Below are 15,499 nucleotides of genomic sequence, written 5' to 3' on the forward strand. Positions count from 1 at the left end.
AAATCCCCTATCATACTATATAATTAACAGATCTATCTATTGGCAAGCGGTTAATACGGAAGTATTAAAAAAAAAAAATCTGGCATCAAATCAACATTAACGTCAATTTCTCTTACTGTGATTAATAATGGTATTAATTACATTTTTAATCATCATTGACTGTAATAAGTGGTAAAATGAAAAATGAATCATCTTAATTAAGATTGAAAATTCAAGAGTTTTGCTTTAAACTCGGTATATCCGCAGCGCTTATTTATTATTTCTCAGTAACACTGAATAGGTGATACATTAATTACTCAAGAATAATATTTTAGAAAGTAGCTTACCTTTCCATTCCAACGGAAGTGTCTAAATCTAATTTTCTTAACAAATATTTCTAAAAAAAAGTTATGTTTATCTACTTTATGCAATGTATACGAAAGTATGGAAACATTTTTCACGATTAAAAATTAAATAAAAAATTGTGTGAAAAAATCTAAAAATCCCAAATTTGAAAATCGCGAAAGTATATTTATCAATTTAAATACCTCAAAAAAATTAATTAATTAGTAAAAAAAAAACATCAATGCGTTTTAGAAATTTCACATTGTAATAATCATTTTATGACGTACTTTGTTGTGCACATCTTAGATGAATTATATGTGTAGTTAAAGTTCCGAGTATAATATAATGAAAATTCTTAAAATTCCTTTATGATAAGTAGCTCTTCTTGGGCAGATTATTTAGCTTTTTACGAAAGTGGTCCGAACGATTTTCTCTAAATACAATAAATTGTTTAAAACAATTGTAATTCTATTACTTTTGTTTCAACTACTTTTTTTTTCAAGGCAATTATTTTATGACTGTACTGGGGCTACGTTGAGAGTAAGCTTCCCTATGAAGTGCGAAGATGTAAATAAGTGTCAAATGGAGTCAGAAGAAAACGTGCCGAGATCAGTGGAAAGAGAATGTCGAGTGAAACGCATATACGCATATATTTTGCGTTGCCTTACTTTTTCTTAAGAGACTTTGTTTTGGAAGAGATTTTCGATGTTGGGTATTTTTACCAATACAATACATTTTGATGTCACCTGAGATTCCAAGAAAAAAAATGCACTTCAGAAATTACGCGCTTTAGAAATTAATATTAAATAGAATGGGGTTAATGTCAGTAAACTGAAAAATTAAGGGTCAGTTAAAATTCAAATGTTGAAGAAATAGTTATAACTTGTGTGTAAAATCTAAGAGTAAGTTCTAAGTTTTATAGAATTACAATTTTTTATGATGGCGTCCAAATCGCATGCTGGCTCTGTTAATGTCGTTCATTTTTTGAATTCTACTTAAAAAGAAGACTTACTAGACAAAAAAGATGTCAGATTACATGTAAACCAAGTATCTTTAATTTATTATCTGTATTCTTTGTTTTTTAAATGATGGATAGAAGGGCTTGTGCCTGGAACGGCTCCCAGAGGCATTGCGAAGAGATAAGTACAAAACACATGTACGCCAGATATTCCCAGGGGATCTAAGAAATTAGACAAATCTGTTCAGTTTCCAGAATGAGTCCTTTTAGTGTTCGCTTTTCATGACGCCACATCGCATCACAGAATAAAATGGTAATATTAGGATACAATTTTTTTTTTGTCTTTGTTACCTGTTCAATTATTTTATTCCTTTTGAATAAAAAAATTATTATTTCTCTGTTCCCAAAGGATTTTGCTTGTTACGAACGTGACGCAGACTTGGATTACCTGTTGGATGTACTTCTGCCGCCTGAATGGATAGATCGCAGCACCTTGGTCTGCAACGGGCTCAGTCTGGACGTGCCGCTACTGACTCCACTATGTACAGAAACCTGTGCGAATTTGGCTGAAGAAAGTGCGGCCCAACTGACCGATGGCTTAAGACCTTCACTAACTCTAGGTGTAGATTTTTTGGATTTAGATAAAATCCATCGTACGGCCAATCAACATTCCCTGCAGGTAATTATTTCTTTTCCTCATTATCGGCAACAGACACATTACCTTCTAAGATATTGACAAGTTCTTTACTTTCTTTCACTTCCTCCTAGGCGAAAAATTGCTATCTTAATAAAATTTTCTATATTCAAAGTCATTCAAGCTTAATTAGGCATAAATAATTGTTTTGAACAACACTCGGAACGACTTCTTTTTTACTATAATTTTTAACGTTCTTACTAATGTTGTTTAAAATCTGAATTAAAGAAACATTTTCAATTTTTACAGAAAATCAGTGTACTCAGTTCCTCAATTTACGCGATAGAAATGTTCCTTATCAAGTCGTGAAAACAAAATTCGTGTAAGATAAGATTTTTACCAATCATACTGCGAACTACGTAAAACAATCTAAAATAAAGTATAAAGAATTGTACATTTTCTTCAAACCATGTAAAATGAGGTGATAATCACATAGAAAAATGAATAATTAAACGTACTTTTTTACCATTAACTTATCTGAAGAGTTGAATTTTTACTTTCTTAATCATGGATTATTTTCCTACTTCTCAACTAATGGCACAATTTGTACTTTTACTATTAATAGTATAGTTTTAGAAAACAGTTCGAGACAGTTGTTACACCTTACTAAAAATAAAAAATGTTAACCATCGGTGTTTTTAAATTTTAAAGTTTTTAGTTTAAGAAACACCCGAATAATAATGTAAACGAACAAAAAGAAATTTAATGATTTTTTTTTCTCCTCCTTCCCAGGTGTGCAAGGAATACCCTTGCTGGTTTGCCGGATGTGACAAGGTCTATACAAAAGCTTCGCATCTTCGTTCACATATACGCCGACATACTGGCGAAAAACCATTTGCTTGTCTATGGGAAGGATGTCAATGGCGTTTCTCTAGAAGTGATGAATTATCTAGACATGTTCGTTCCCATTCCGGCCACAGACCTTATACTTGTCGACTGTGTACAAAGAGATTTTCTAGATCAGACCATCTAGCAAAACATGCTAGGATACATTTAAAACATTTTGAAAGACAGAAATCTACAAGTGCCTAGAAGTTATTTTTTTATATATTAAAATCAAGCTAATAATCTGTCACACTTTTACAAGTATCATTTCATCGCTGATTTAAAATCTAAAATTAAAGGAATTTATTATTTTATTAATTTTTGTTCAGAATAGATATCAAACTAGAAACAATTTTTCAACCATATTGCTTACATTTTATTGTAAATATGAAGTATTTAGTGAAACTGTGGTTCATTAATTTAAAAATGAAAAGCATACTTCTTTGTATTATTGTTGGACATAATACAAAAAAAAAATTAATAAAATTAAAATTTATTAATTCAAAATTTAAAACACCTCATTTATCGAGCATTTCAACGATTTCATAATCGATTTATTCAAATAATTTTTAATTTACTTAGTCCAAATTATACAGATTCAATATCTATGCAATTCCGTAAACTTTCAAGCAGTTATTTCTATGTTGTCATCTGTAATGCGTTATAAGCATAATCAAATTCACATAATGGTAAACAAAATGTAGGCCTAACATTGTGAAATAAAAATATGTAAGTTTTAAATCGCTATTCTGCTGTTATATACTTATATATGTATATAAATTACACTTTCAAGTAAACTAGTCAAATGTACTTCTTCAAATTCTTTGTCATGAATATATGAGTCTACTGTTTATATCGTGAATTAAAAAATCAAGTACCTTGTGACAGCAATGGAAATGAATGTAAGACTTAAGAAAATTGTAATTCACTGTTGTCTCATTGACATCATTTTAGGATTTCTACAAGTTTGCAGTCTTCCAACAAAGAAAAAAATGACTTGATTTTTTTTTTATTTAATCTAATAATGAATGTTCAGCAAAGTCCAGATAAGTCTTCATTATGAAAACTTCTTTATTATAATGAATACTTACTCTGGCCATTGCCTGCCGTACTTCCTTCCTGTTTGTAATTTAAGACCTGACAAATTATTAACCACATTAATTTTTGTTTGTTTAACACTTTAATTACGTGAAATTAAATGCCGTCCAGTGCAAAAGCATTGTCAGTGTAGCCAACTTTGACTAGAGAAATGTTTTAAACATTCCCCTTAGTACATTCCCTAATTTTAAATCGTATAATTTTGGATAAATCCGCTGAACAAAAACATCCTGCAATTCCAAGGCTAAAAAAAGAAGGTAAATATTTATTATTGAAAATAAAAGAAAATTAGATCACTTTTATTCATTTTTCTCTTATATAAATCTTTTTGTTATTATTTCTGTATACTATCATTGGATCAAATTTACTTATTTATTGAAATATTCAACTTTGGGAATTCCTTTTTCTTTGCAATTTTTGTTTGTTTTTTGGCTAAGTTTAATAGGAACAATGAACCTATTTTTTTTTATTACATCACTTTTTTTTAAAAAATACAAGTATTTTTTTATTAAACTTTTGTAAATAATAATGTTCAAGGATGTATGAAAATCATTTGCATAAGAACATATGGTGTTAATTTTTGTTAAAAGAAAAGGAGTGTTCCAAAAATAAAGACGAAGAAAAAAGCAAGACAGTATAATTGCTTAGACTATGCTCACTAAATAGGTAAGCTGTCCGCTAAGAAGTTTCGGAATAATGTATGAGAACAGAGACGCAGTCGGTTATGAGGGGTACTACCCAAAGCTTTTTTATGGAACGGCCTTATAAAGTGCACTTTAATTTAAAAAAATTTGGGTAAACAAAGTTCTCATTTGGACAAGAAACTAAAAAGTTTATCGCTTAAAAAAAGTTTCAAATTCTAAAAATAGGCAAAACGACATCTTTTGGAGGAATTAAATGTTCTTTCGATTGGTATAACTGAATCAACTGTAATTTTGAATTCTAAGGAGTTAAGGCTAATTTAGTGGAGAACAGGCATTTATGCACGCAGTACAATTTTTAAATGGCCACTTTATCGTGAACAGCAGAAAATCGAGCAAGAAATGGTATAGATGGACTTTTTTGACGTAACAAATAAAGTGCAGTGCCGTCTCAAATGGCTATCACAAATTTAATCTGGTACACCCAGGACACTGGAATCTACCTTCGCAGAATGCTAATTGGTATTCCCAATCTCTCAAAAGATGGATGGAGATAGGGAAACGTGTCAGAATGGCAGAAAACAAGCTTGTTATAATAATAGATATAAACATTCGATACTGGCCACTTTTGATGAATGTGATTTATCTAAGAAAACCAAAAATAAAATCTTTTAAGAATCTGGTGACAATCTATTTGTACACAGCTTTTTGGAACAAACCTCTGAAGAAAAATGAATACTAATAAAAAAAAACCTGTAAACGTAACCCTTTGTGAAAAATTAGAAGTAAATATACAAAGAGATTCTTAAAATACGCAATATATATTTCTTTCTTCTTTTTTTAAGTATAACCTGTCTTTAAATAATAAAAAGATTATACACTTTTTTTTTATATATAATAGAAAAAATTATTTACAATTAAATATTACACAGAGACTACAGTCGTTTTTCTTTTTGTTCTCTTCCTCTCTCTTAAAGGAACAAAAACAGAAGATGAACTCAAAATGGAGGATATGTAAGTTTAGAAACTACATAAAACAAATGTACGTACTTTTATGTATAATATGTATAGTATAAATTAATATTTATAGTTTATATTACAATCACCTAAAAACTAAAAAAAATACATACTTATATACATAACACATCAAGTAACCAGTGGGATTTTAATACTTATACGAAATAATCATATACAATACATACATAAATTTGTACGCCCCCCTTTTTTATTTTGCATTAAATGAAATTGATCTCTTTACGTAAATAACAGTTTGATTTAGCTGTCAGACAAAGTATATTAAAAATTTAAAGCATTTTTTAAAAAAATGAAATGGGGTAAACTATTTCATACATATATGTAGAAATATTGTTTACGAGGAAAGTTTCAAACAACGCAGCCCCACATCGGGACTTTCACAGATCTTTGCCATTTCTGTTGGTATCCCTGCGAATATTACAGTTTTTGGCTACCTTTCTGACTAATCAAAGTGTAAACAAATTTCATTTTGCTTAGACAACTCAAATTGTTTGTGGATTCAAGAGTTAAATTAAAAATGAAGTGAATATAACCTGGTAGTATTCAGTTATTTTCCAATCTTTATAACTTTAGGACTTGTACAAAGAAATTGCGGATGGATTATCTGAATAATTTGACAATACGTGGAACGATCATAAGTAACACATACTATAAAACGTGTTTGGGCCTATTTTAGAATATCAAAGCAGCAGGAAAAATGTAAATTGATTCCATTTTGGGACGTAGACCATTTTTACTGGTATTGAACTTTACTTGCATTTCAGGTAGGAAAATAAAAATGTTAGTTCGTAATATACCTGTATCTAAAAACCTTCCTCATAATTCTAATTTCCCCAACTTCTCTGAACAATACGCGAGAAGTTTTACTATTAATTATGCAATAGTACCCCATTTCTTAAAGCAATAACCTCTTATTGCTGTACCCTAATTTTGATATCTGTAAATATGAATAACTAAATAAAAAAAGTTGACATGTAACTTATAATTTATTTGAAAGAAATGAAAAATAAAAAAAGTGAAAATACTGCATCTTTATTTCCCGAAACGTTTTTCTTTTACAAAAAAAAATCTCTCCTTGAAAAAAATTGGATTTAGTCCATGATACAACAGAATTCGTACTTATAAATAATTTTAAAAAAATAATAAATTATTTACATTAAATAAGTTTTATTTCTTACATAATAAAAAGAAAAATACTTTTATTTCTTGGTATATAAATAGTTATAAACTTGCGATATGTACTCGCTTCGGCGGTACATATACTTAAAAAAAAAATCGGAACTTGCGAAAAAAAATATATATATTATATATTATGAATACGATACGGGGAAAAAATATCCGTATAATACATCAGCGAATTTTTAACAATGCTTAGATTTTTTTGTAGTGTGTATGTGACTTTGAAAAATTACATATTGCACCCAATAGTATAATTCAAAAATAATAAATGCTATATAAATATATATTAAAAAACCCGGTAATGACTTTTTTTTTATATACACGTTTTAATTTTTCAATCTTTAGTATATAAAGTCAGCCTTGGATATATTCCCACTTATTTTATTCAGCTGTCCCCTGTAATGAAAAAACCTATCATTTTATTTCTTTTAATCGCGCTTTATTAAAAATTAATCTAAACCTATAAATAAAAAAAAATTAATTTTGTACTTTTTGTGTTTAAGCTCTAAGTAGCATGTAAATTTTAAGAATAATTGTTCAAATAGTTTTCTAATTTCCACCCAAGACTACCCCCCTCACCAAACAAAAGAACAAAAATAAAGGCCTCTTACAAAAATTAATTACGTTATAAAAACTTTTATTTATATTATAAAAAATAAATTTTTAACACATCCTTTGTAGAAATGAATTAATTATTAATGGTGTAAGAAAGGGGTTCCTGAGAAGAATGATGAAGTCGTGTAGTCCAGCCTGGCGCATTTCATATTATGCAAAGCAGTTGCAGTCATACATTCAACGTTCTTGTGGAAAAACAAATAAGGTTATCCGCATACTATAAAGCATTATAATTAAACCACCAAATAAGAAGTGTATAATCGTGCCACTGAACTTGTTAGATCTAAAGTTGATTTTGTGAAAGCTATGCTAGTACTGGGGAATTGTAGCAAAAACACCTGCGTTAGGCGTCTCCGTGCGAGATTCTATCTTAAGCAATTTCTTGATGACGTGAGATCCTTTCGCCACCCCCTCCCAAAAAACAAACTTGAAGAAAGGATTTTGCATCTGAAGTGGCAAAAAGCTTCACTCTCTCTACTCGAAAGAGTAAATATGGCGAAAGCTCTTTTACTTTTAGCTTTATAATTTGTATTCTCTCGGTAGGTCTTCGAGGAACAACTAACCACAATCACTCTTCTTAAACAAAAAATAAAATCGTTTACAGAAATTAATTTTTTGTTTACATGAATTCTGATTATAATTGCAAAATGGTGAAGTTGTAAACGAAATGGTGTAAACAAGAGCTTCTAGATCGGTATAAGGAGTTAATTTATATCTGGATTCATTAATCTTTTTATCATCTTGACTAGGATTCAATGATGTCATTGTTCGTATCAAATGAAATAAAAAGAAATCTTCAGTGATAAGACTCCATTTTTTGGGAGGATGAACTTCTGGAGTAGTGAAGATCTTTCCTACTAGATACGAGTGATCAGAACTGTACATCATGGCCACCAAACTGGCCATTCTAGAAGAAGGACTTCTAGATGAAATTAAGTAATTGTAAAACCTGAATGGAGAACGCCCCAATTACTTGCATTTTAAATTATTGACGCAGTTCGACTTTATAATAAACTATAAATGCCACCTTTTTGAAATATTTTGTTTATTTCAAGGTATGTTGTTAGAATTGAACATAAGAAAACATAGTAAAACACTTGCAACATCTACATGCTTCGAAAAAGATATCCAAAAATAAATAGCCATAATTAACAGTGAGAACCATTTTTTAAACAAATTTAGCAAGGACTTGAACTATATACTGCTTGGTGATTTGGCAATAAATTAAAAAAATGCTAACTCACTTTGATTTCAAGGAAACGTTTCAATGACTTAATTTCTCAGCATTAACTTAAATCCAAAGAAAAGACTGCAACAGCTAGCTTCAAAAACATCGGTAGCCATTGGACGGCTCTACAGTACTACACGCTTCTAACAATTCCCATCATTATAATACAAAGCAGTCGCTTCAATAAAAATTAAGTATACAACCCAACATTGGAAAACAGCTGAACTCGCCAAAAAAATTCTAAAAGAAGCAGCTGACTTTATAATAGTATAACTAATTGAGTACTTCCTTTTGTTTTTTTTAAATCGTTGATTCATTTTTTTACACCAAGAACAGCGGCCTAGTAGGGTGCATATTAAGCCCAAAATTGAAGTTCACATCACACATTCTTTTACTTTCTCTTTAGATTTCTTTCGTAAATAAGAAAGGATGGGGGAAGAGATACAAGAAGAAGAAGAAGAAGCTACTTGAAATACGACCTTCTATGGGCAAATAACTTGTGTACCTTCCTTCTGATTGGTAAAGTTGATAATAAAGATGGCGGAGGTGGCGGGGGCGGTGGTGGTGGTTGCGAGGTCGTCGATGAAGGTGAATCAGTACTGTTTGTGGCCGATTGTAGTGGGCGATTTTTTGGCGGTCTGCCTCGACGTTTCGCTAGAGGCGTGGTGCTAGTGGTGGTGCTAAGTGAATTCTGACTATCAGCTTTAGCCGCTTTTACACACTCGAACTGATTCACATCGACCGGCGGCTGGTCGGCCAGTATATCTTTGACCGCTGAGTTAGAATTGACTTTTCGTTTTGGTTGTGGCCATCCTGTCATATTACGTTTTCGTTTCCGTTTTTTCGACACTACCCTACCATCATCCAAAAATCCAAATAAATCTGAACAATCGGACGAAGCACAAGAATCAGCTCCAAACCTAGAATTAGAATACATAAAAACTGCAATTAAAACTATGTGAATTGATAAAAAAAAATATATATTCTGGCCAGTACATTCACGTCCTTTCTCTTAATATTATAAGATCTTTCTAAAAACTCCGGATTTTTTTAAACATATTAATTTTTTACAAATGTGCCATTTTTTAAAACCATTTTATCAATAAATGTTCCTTTAGAAGGAAACGTATCCCCTCCACTGATTACCATGGTGTACTCTACGACCACGAGTTCCTAACTCATAATTGCACTGCGATTATCTGGAATCTTCTCAAGATCAATTTTCGATCGATTCGTCACAACGAAAAGACGCTCGTCATCAACGATAATATAATCCCATCGATTTGACCCACTGATATTTTCCTTAGTATCAGTGTTGATCTACCTCTCTCTCCTCCTGCTTAGCCTTATATCAGCGGTTCCCAACCTGGGATACGCGAAAGATTGTTTAGAAGTACAAAAAAAAAACGTTATTATGGCGGAAGATATAAAAATTATACATATATATTATTAATGAGAAAAAAATTATATAATAAATGATTCCTACAACTTAATTTCAAAATTTTATAATAAAACTGAATAACATATAAATTGACAAGAATTTAGTACTCATTGGATACTGCAGTATTTTTTCGATACCAATATAATATCGAATGATTCGATACCGATATTCAGATTGTTTTGCTGTTAATTTTAAGTTACAATTCGTAAAATCAAGAATACGATTATTTATTTTATATATTATATATATATATACATATATATAGGGGTACACACTAAGGAGACAATCAGGTAAAGGGGTATACTAATGATAAAAGATTGGGAACCGCTGCCTTATAAGATTAAATTCTTCAATTTCAAGTCTTTAATATTTTACACTTTTCGGTTTATTTATTTATTTTTCGAGAGAAGACACTCGTTGTTTATGGCAACCAATTAAGGAAATCATTTTTCAATTCACCCTATATTAAAAAAGCGTTGGATACGATATCAAGAATTCGCAAATCATAAGTAACTGTGCAACAAACAATATTTCTATGTAATAATTTGCCATCTTTTATTTTGATGCCAATAATATGAGAACAAGAAATTAAAAATAAAATGAATAAAGGTTACCCCACTCTACAACCCAGGACACGAAAGGTACAAGCTTATTTAAGAGTACTCAAGTACAAAAAAACAGGTTTAAAAGAACCTTTGTTGCAAATATAACTTACTAATGGAAATGCGAAGAATTACCTGAATGAATCGAACGGCCTGGTGGGTGCTTGTTCAAAAGCTCCTGCTTCCAGACTGGTGCACTGTTGGTAAGTGTTGATCAACGTGTTGATGTCCATGTCTAGACCGTTCATCACGTTTACTATGCTAACGCCGTCGGTAATCGCTTTAGGATCCACAGCCAGACAAGGCTCCATCATGGACAGCTCAGATTCACCATTTAAGAGCGCTTCACCAATTCTATCTACACCTTCTGGATTTAAAACGGCAGAAAGGAACGCCTGTTGAAAGAAAGAATGGAAAAGAATGAAAACCATTTACAGCTTTGGTTGATAGTTTAGTAGTACCAGTGGATTTACTGTTTTTCAGTAAGATTTATGAATATTCTTCTGATTGTCGAGAAGCAGCGCCCTTTAGTTGCCTTCACTTTCAATTTTAAACCGAATAGCATTCACTATTCATAATTTCCCAGAAGAAATTTGACCTTACAAATTTATATGTGGGGGGGGACCCGAGAACAAAGTGTAAAATTCTAGGGTCTGGCAGTGAAACACTCGGTTCTACAGTTGAAGATGATTTATTTTCAACGTATACCATTTAAGTTCAACGAATTTTTCCAATGTACAGATGCCATCGAACTTCCAATTGTTCCGAATAAGAATAACCGCTTGAAAATAGATCTTAATACGAAATAATTACTAAAAGAATTTGCAATATAAATTGAAAACAGAATTAAGTTTTTATAACTTCCTAAATTACCTGTTGTACAGCGGTGGTATTAGGAACAATGGTCTGCGTTTGCGTAGCAAACCTTTCAGAATTCGAGGAAGATTCAATTATATCACTAGCCAATGAAGAATCTTCTTCATAAGTAAATGTCCGGTCACAGTCTCTGCCTGGCCTGTGTCGCCTCATCAGACTAGACATGATGGCCAAAGTTGAGGCATGACATCTTGGCGATTTTCGAGGTCTATCGTCTATCAATTTAGATAGTCGATGATCTCTCCTTCGTACACCAGTCGCCGAGAAAGCGCCACTTCCTAGTAATCTTTTAAAATGTCTGAAAAAAAAGGAAAAGCAATCAGTAGTTGGAATTCAACATATGTCTAGTCTTCAAACTGATGTTAATGGGATATTAAATCTTATTTTAATATTGATGGACATTAAAATTCTCTTTGCTACACCTCCACGAACTATAACAAAAATAAGCAAATTTTAGTTTTACTACTTTTATATTTTATATCTACTACTTATAACTTTTAGGAATTAGGCCTCTTAACACTGAATTTTGTTCTAACAGTAAAACGTCATTTATTCAGCCCAATTACTTATCATATCATTCAAAAAATGTTCAACATGTTATATGAACACATAAACTACTTTCTTTTTTACAGTTAACTTGTAATTTGTTTTTGGGGACTTACAGACTTACACTCGTAACTTTTCGCACATGATTTTATCCAATGAAAATAAGAGGAAAAACAATAATTACTTTTCTTGCGGTAGCTGATACGGAAGCAGTAGCGAAGGATAAGTATGGTGCTGCGGTATATACATCTCGGTGCCTTCGTCTTGCCTTTTATACGTCTCCAACCAGGGATCCCTAAGTGGTGCCATGTCGAAGGAGAAAGTAATTCGCCGTTCTATTTGATCTTCTGGTTCGTCTTTTACCTGTTGCAAGCTCGGCGGAGACGATGGAGGTTGTGAACGATGAACTGGAGATGATGGTGGTTGCAGTACGGGTAGGCTAGGCTTAACATCGTCTTCATCTAGACGTTCCACTTTGCGTACATTGCTGGACGCAGAGGTTGCTACTTCCGAGTCATCTTCGTCCTCGCCACACGCTTCATCGTCTTCATCATCATCCTCACTCGATTCACTACTTTCTGCACTGGGTCTCTTTGGTTCGCCGAACATAAAGCTTTCGGCTTCATCGCTCAGTACAGCTAGCTCAGTTTTTCTAACTTTCTTAAACCTGGAATATGGATTAAGAATAAGTTTTGAATTTAATCAAGTGCATTAAAAGAAATACCCAGAAGTATTGCTTCAATTGCAACGGCTTAATTTCCAAACAGAACCCAATTTCATTACCATAAACGTCTTCACTAGCTTTTAAGAGCCGGAAAGCATAGAAATATTAAGGGCCGGCAATTGTCCCTAAACTAACTTGGTCCTATCGACCTATAGAAGAGATGTGATAAAAATCCTTGAAGGGTCATCGATCCCGATGGTGAGCCAAGAAGGTGCCCCTAGCAGAAGCCTTGGAGATCCTCTATTTCCCCATTCTACATTGTCCGAACATGTTCCTGTGCGCAAATAGGAAGTGGATAATAGCTGCCTCCTAAGGCAGAATCTCATACCTTTAGCACAGATGACGAACGCTTACACTTTTACGACAAAGATAAGACACCTGGTCAGAGTAAACTGTTTCGTGGTAACCAGGCAACATCTTTAGAGTAAGAAGATGAGACCACAAAGCACAGACGGCCTAAGAGCATCAAATTTTTAGCTAATCACTGATTACACAATGAAAGAGCATTACTGATCGATAAGAATGTCTTACTGATCTAAAATGAAAGAAAAAAAAACAAAAACTTCATACTAACCTAACAACAACTGGTGCCTTTTCCGGCGTTTTAGTGGTAGTTTTGTTATTTTCCTGTTGAAGTAAAACAGTTCCAGGAACTGTACCATTAAGTTTGGATTGGTTATCAAGTTTATTTTGTGAAATAAAATATTCTGTAGATCTCAATTTAGAATTGAGCACCTCTACTTTATAATATGATTTATTGTCTTCTATTAGTTTTTCTTCTACTGATAGTCGTTTTCTGATCACACGACTAGTCCTACGTGGCGGCGGTAAAGTTGGCCGTATTAGAATCTGATTCGGTGTGGTTGGTGTCTTGGGAAGCTGCGACGTATGGCTCGTCTCCTTGTGCGGCGGAGGCGGAGGCAAAGTGGCTGGCTGAGGTTTTGGCGGTGTGGCCGCTCGCAGACTTCTTCTTGGCCTTAGGTTGTGCTCCGGAAATGCGGGCGGTATTGTTTCCGGAGTAGAACTATGCGTCTGCGTTTTGCTTCTCTTCTTGTCAATTCCATTAAACTGATTATGAATCTGAAATTTATTTCAATTTATTTTTTTAGAATAACAAAATGTTAGACATGCTTTAGAGAAGGTGTTTGATTAGCTCCGTGTAAAATTACAAATTCAGTACCAAGGTTTGTTTGAGTCACCTTAAAATTTTAGCTCCACCTAAAAACTTGGGGCGTTTTTATAATTTCAAAACAAAAAATATAGCAAAAAATAAACTAACCGTGGGTAATGGCTGACAAATGTTTACTGCGCCTGCGCTTGCGGCCGTTTTAGAACGAGTAAGATGTCCATTACTTTGCGGTGTTGTCACTGCACTTGTAGCAGTAGTAGCGGGATGGTGGTTGTTTACTGTGGTTTCACTACTTTGTCGGCCGCCCATCTCAGGCGGTAAGTATGGCGGCGGAGACTTGGCTATCCTTAAACTTTTTCTTACACTAGTTACTCTGAAACGGAAATAACAAAATTTTGACTTGTAATGAAACAAATAAATACATAAAAAACGAAAATATGAATATAAATAGAACCTATCCGAACCAATAAGAAGTTCAACCAAAAAGCAAGAAGCCATTTTCGAGAATCTCCATTGAATTAAGAGGTACTTCCGGTGGAATAATATTCTTCAGACTCGACTTTAACCTTCCCTTTACAGGACACAAAAGATGATAGGGCCGTCACTACTCTCCATCTCTTAGAATCGAATTTGCCAGAAAAAATATTTAAAATATAAGAAGTAGATTTATATAATTTTAGTATATGGAATCGTAAGAGCTGTTTTCGACGAAATCTTAAAGGACTGAAAAATATTTCGAATAATACTATCACTTTCGGCAAGGCGATTTACTTCCAATTCGGAAAGTTAGGGTATTATGTATAGCTCACCAAAAGTCAAGCCAAGTAAGATTTATAAATTATTTGTTATTAAGTTGAACAATATAATGCAAATATTATGGAACTGTTTTAATTCTGTAACGAGATCTTTAGAGGGACATCCTACTACTGTAAATTTAAAGATTATACTCAATTTCATATGAGGGTTCAACTTCTATTCTAAATTTTTAGTATATTGTAACACTTACCCAAGATTATGCTGGGCTATAATAGAATCTAGATGGCAATACTGGGTAGGATCTGTGACAAGTTTTAGATGCTCTACGGTAGCGACATGGCTGTCCAAATTATCATAATGTATGCGGCACATCTACAAGAAAAAAAAAAATTAAATAATAATAATATCCATTTTATTTCGAAGCATGATACAAAGTCAATGGCAGGTAAAGAAAAATTGCTTTTACTTAAATAAAAACAAAAGAAGCTAATCTTTACCATTTTAAAGATGTTAGTCTAGTGTTATCCAAAAACATTTTTTTGGCCAACACTAGACCAGAAATCGTCAATAAAGGGTTCTTCAGAAGTAGGGGTTTCACTCTAAATATCCTTTTAGATAATGCACGATTCTGATTGTAGATTGTATTAGAAGGGCGGTTCCACCAAAAAGGGGAAGGAACTCAGGCAATCCAAAATGCCCATTGTTCCCCGCCCACACCTCATTTCATCAGAGATACCGGGGCCTTAAAAACAACAACTCCGGCTAGAGTTTGCCAGATGCCATTATAACAAACTAATAAAGTAGTAACAGGACACTAGGGAGCATGGC

The 15,499-nt window shown here is 32.7% G+C and overlaps 2 protein-coding genes across 3 annotated transcripts in view; one reads left to right on the plus strand and one right to left on the minus strand.

Annotated features, from left to right (window-relative positions):
- Positions 1–1,452: 1,452 nt before the first annotated feature.
- Positions 1,453–3,654, plus strand: LOC141446676 (uncharacterized). Its single transcript, XM_074113317.1, has 3 exons — positions 1,453–1,595; positions 1,692–1,961; positions 2,709–3,654. The coding sequence occupies exons 1-3, from the start codon at positions 1,593–1,595 to the stop codon at positions 3,006–3,008; spliced, it is 573 nt and encodes a 190-aa protein (XP_073969418.1). The 5' UTR covers positions 1,453–1,592; the 3' UTR covers positions 3,009–3,654.
- A 509-nt stretch (positions 3,655–4,163) lies between these two features.
- The window catches only part of LOC141446672 (uncharacterized), a 49,456-nt gene continuing 38,120 nt past the window's right edge, over positions 4,164–15,499 (minus strand). For both annotated transcript variants that reach the window (XM_074113311.1, XM_074113312.1), the window contains 7 exons: positions 14,922–15,043; positions 14,066–14,288; positions 13,361–13,866; positions 12,247–12,729; positions 11,514–11,814; positions 10,776–11,035; positions 4,164–9,517 (listed from right to left, as the gene is read on the minus strand). In XM_074113311.1, coding sequence (XP_073969412.1) covers positions 9,061–9,517; positions 10,776–11,035; positions 11,514–11,814; positions 12,247–12,729; positions 13,361–13,866; positions 14,066–14,288; positions 14,922–15,043 — 2,352 coding nt within the window. In that variant the 3' untranslated portion in view covers positions 4,164–9,060. The remainder of the gene's footprint in view (positions 9,518–10,775; positions 11,036–11,513; positions 11,815–12,246; positions 12,730–13,360; positions 13,867–14,065; positions 14,289–14,921; positions 15,044–15,499) is intronic.

This window comes from Rhodnius prolixus, unplaced genomic scaffold, assembly GCF_049639745.1.
Source record: "Rhodnius prolixus isolate KJV_2025 unplaced genomic scaffold, Rpr scaffold_7, whole genome shotgun sequence".
NCBI lineage: Eukaryota > Metazoa > Arthropoda > Insecta > Hemiptera > Reduviidae > Rhodnius > Rhodnius prolixus.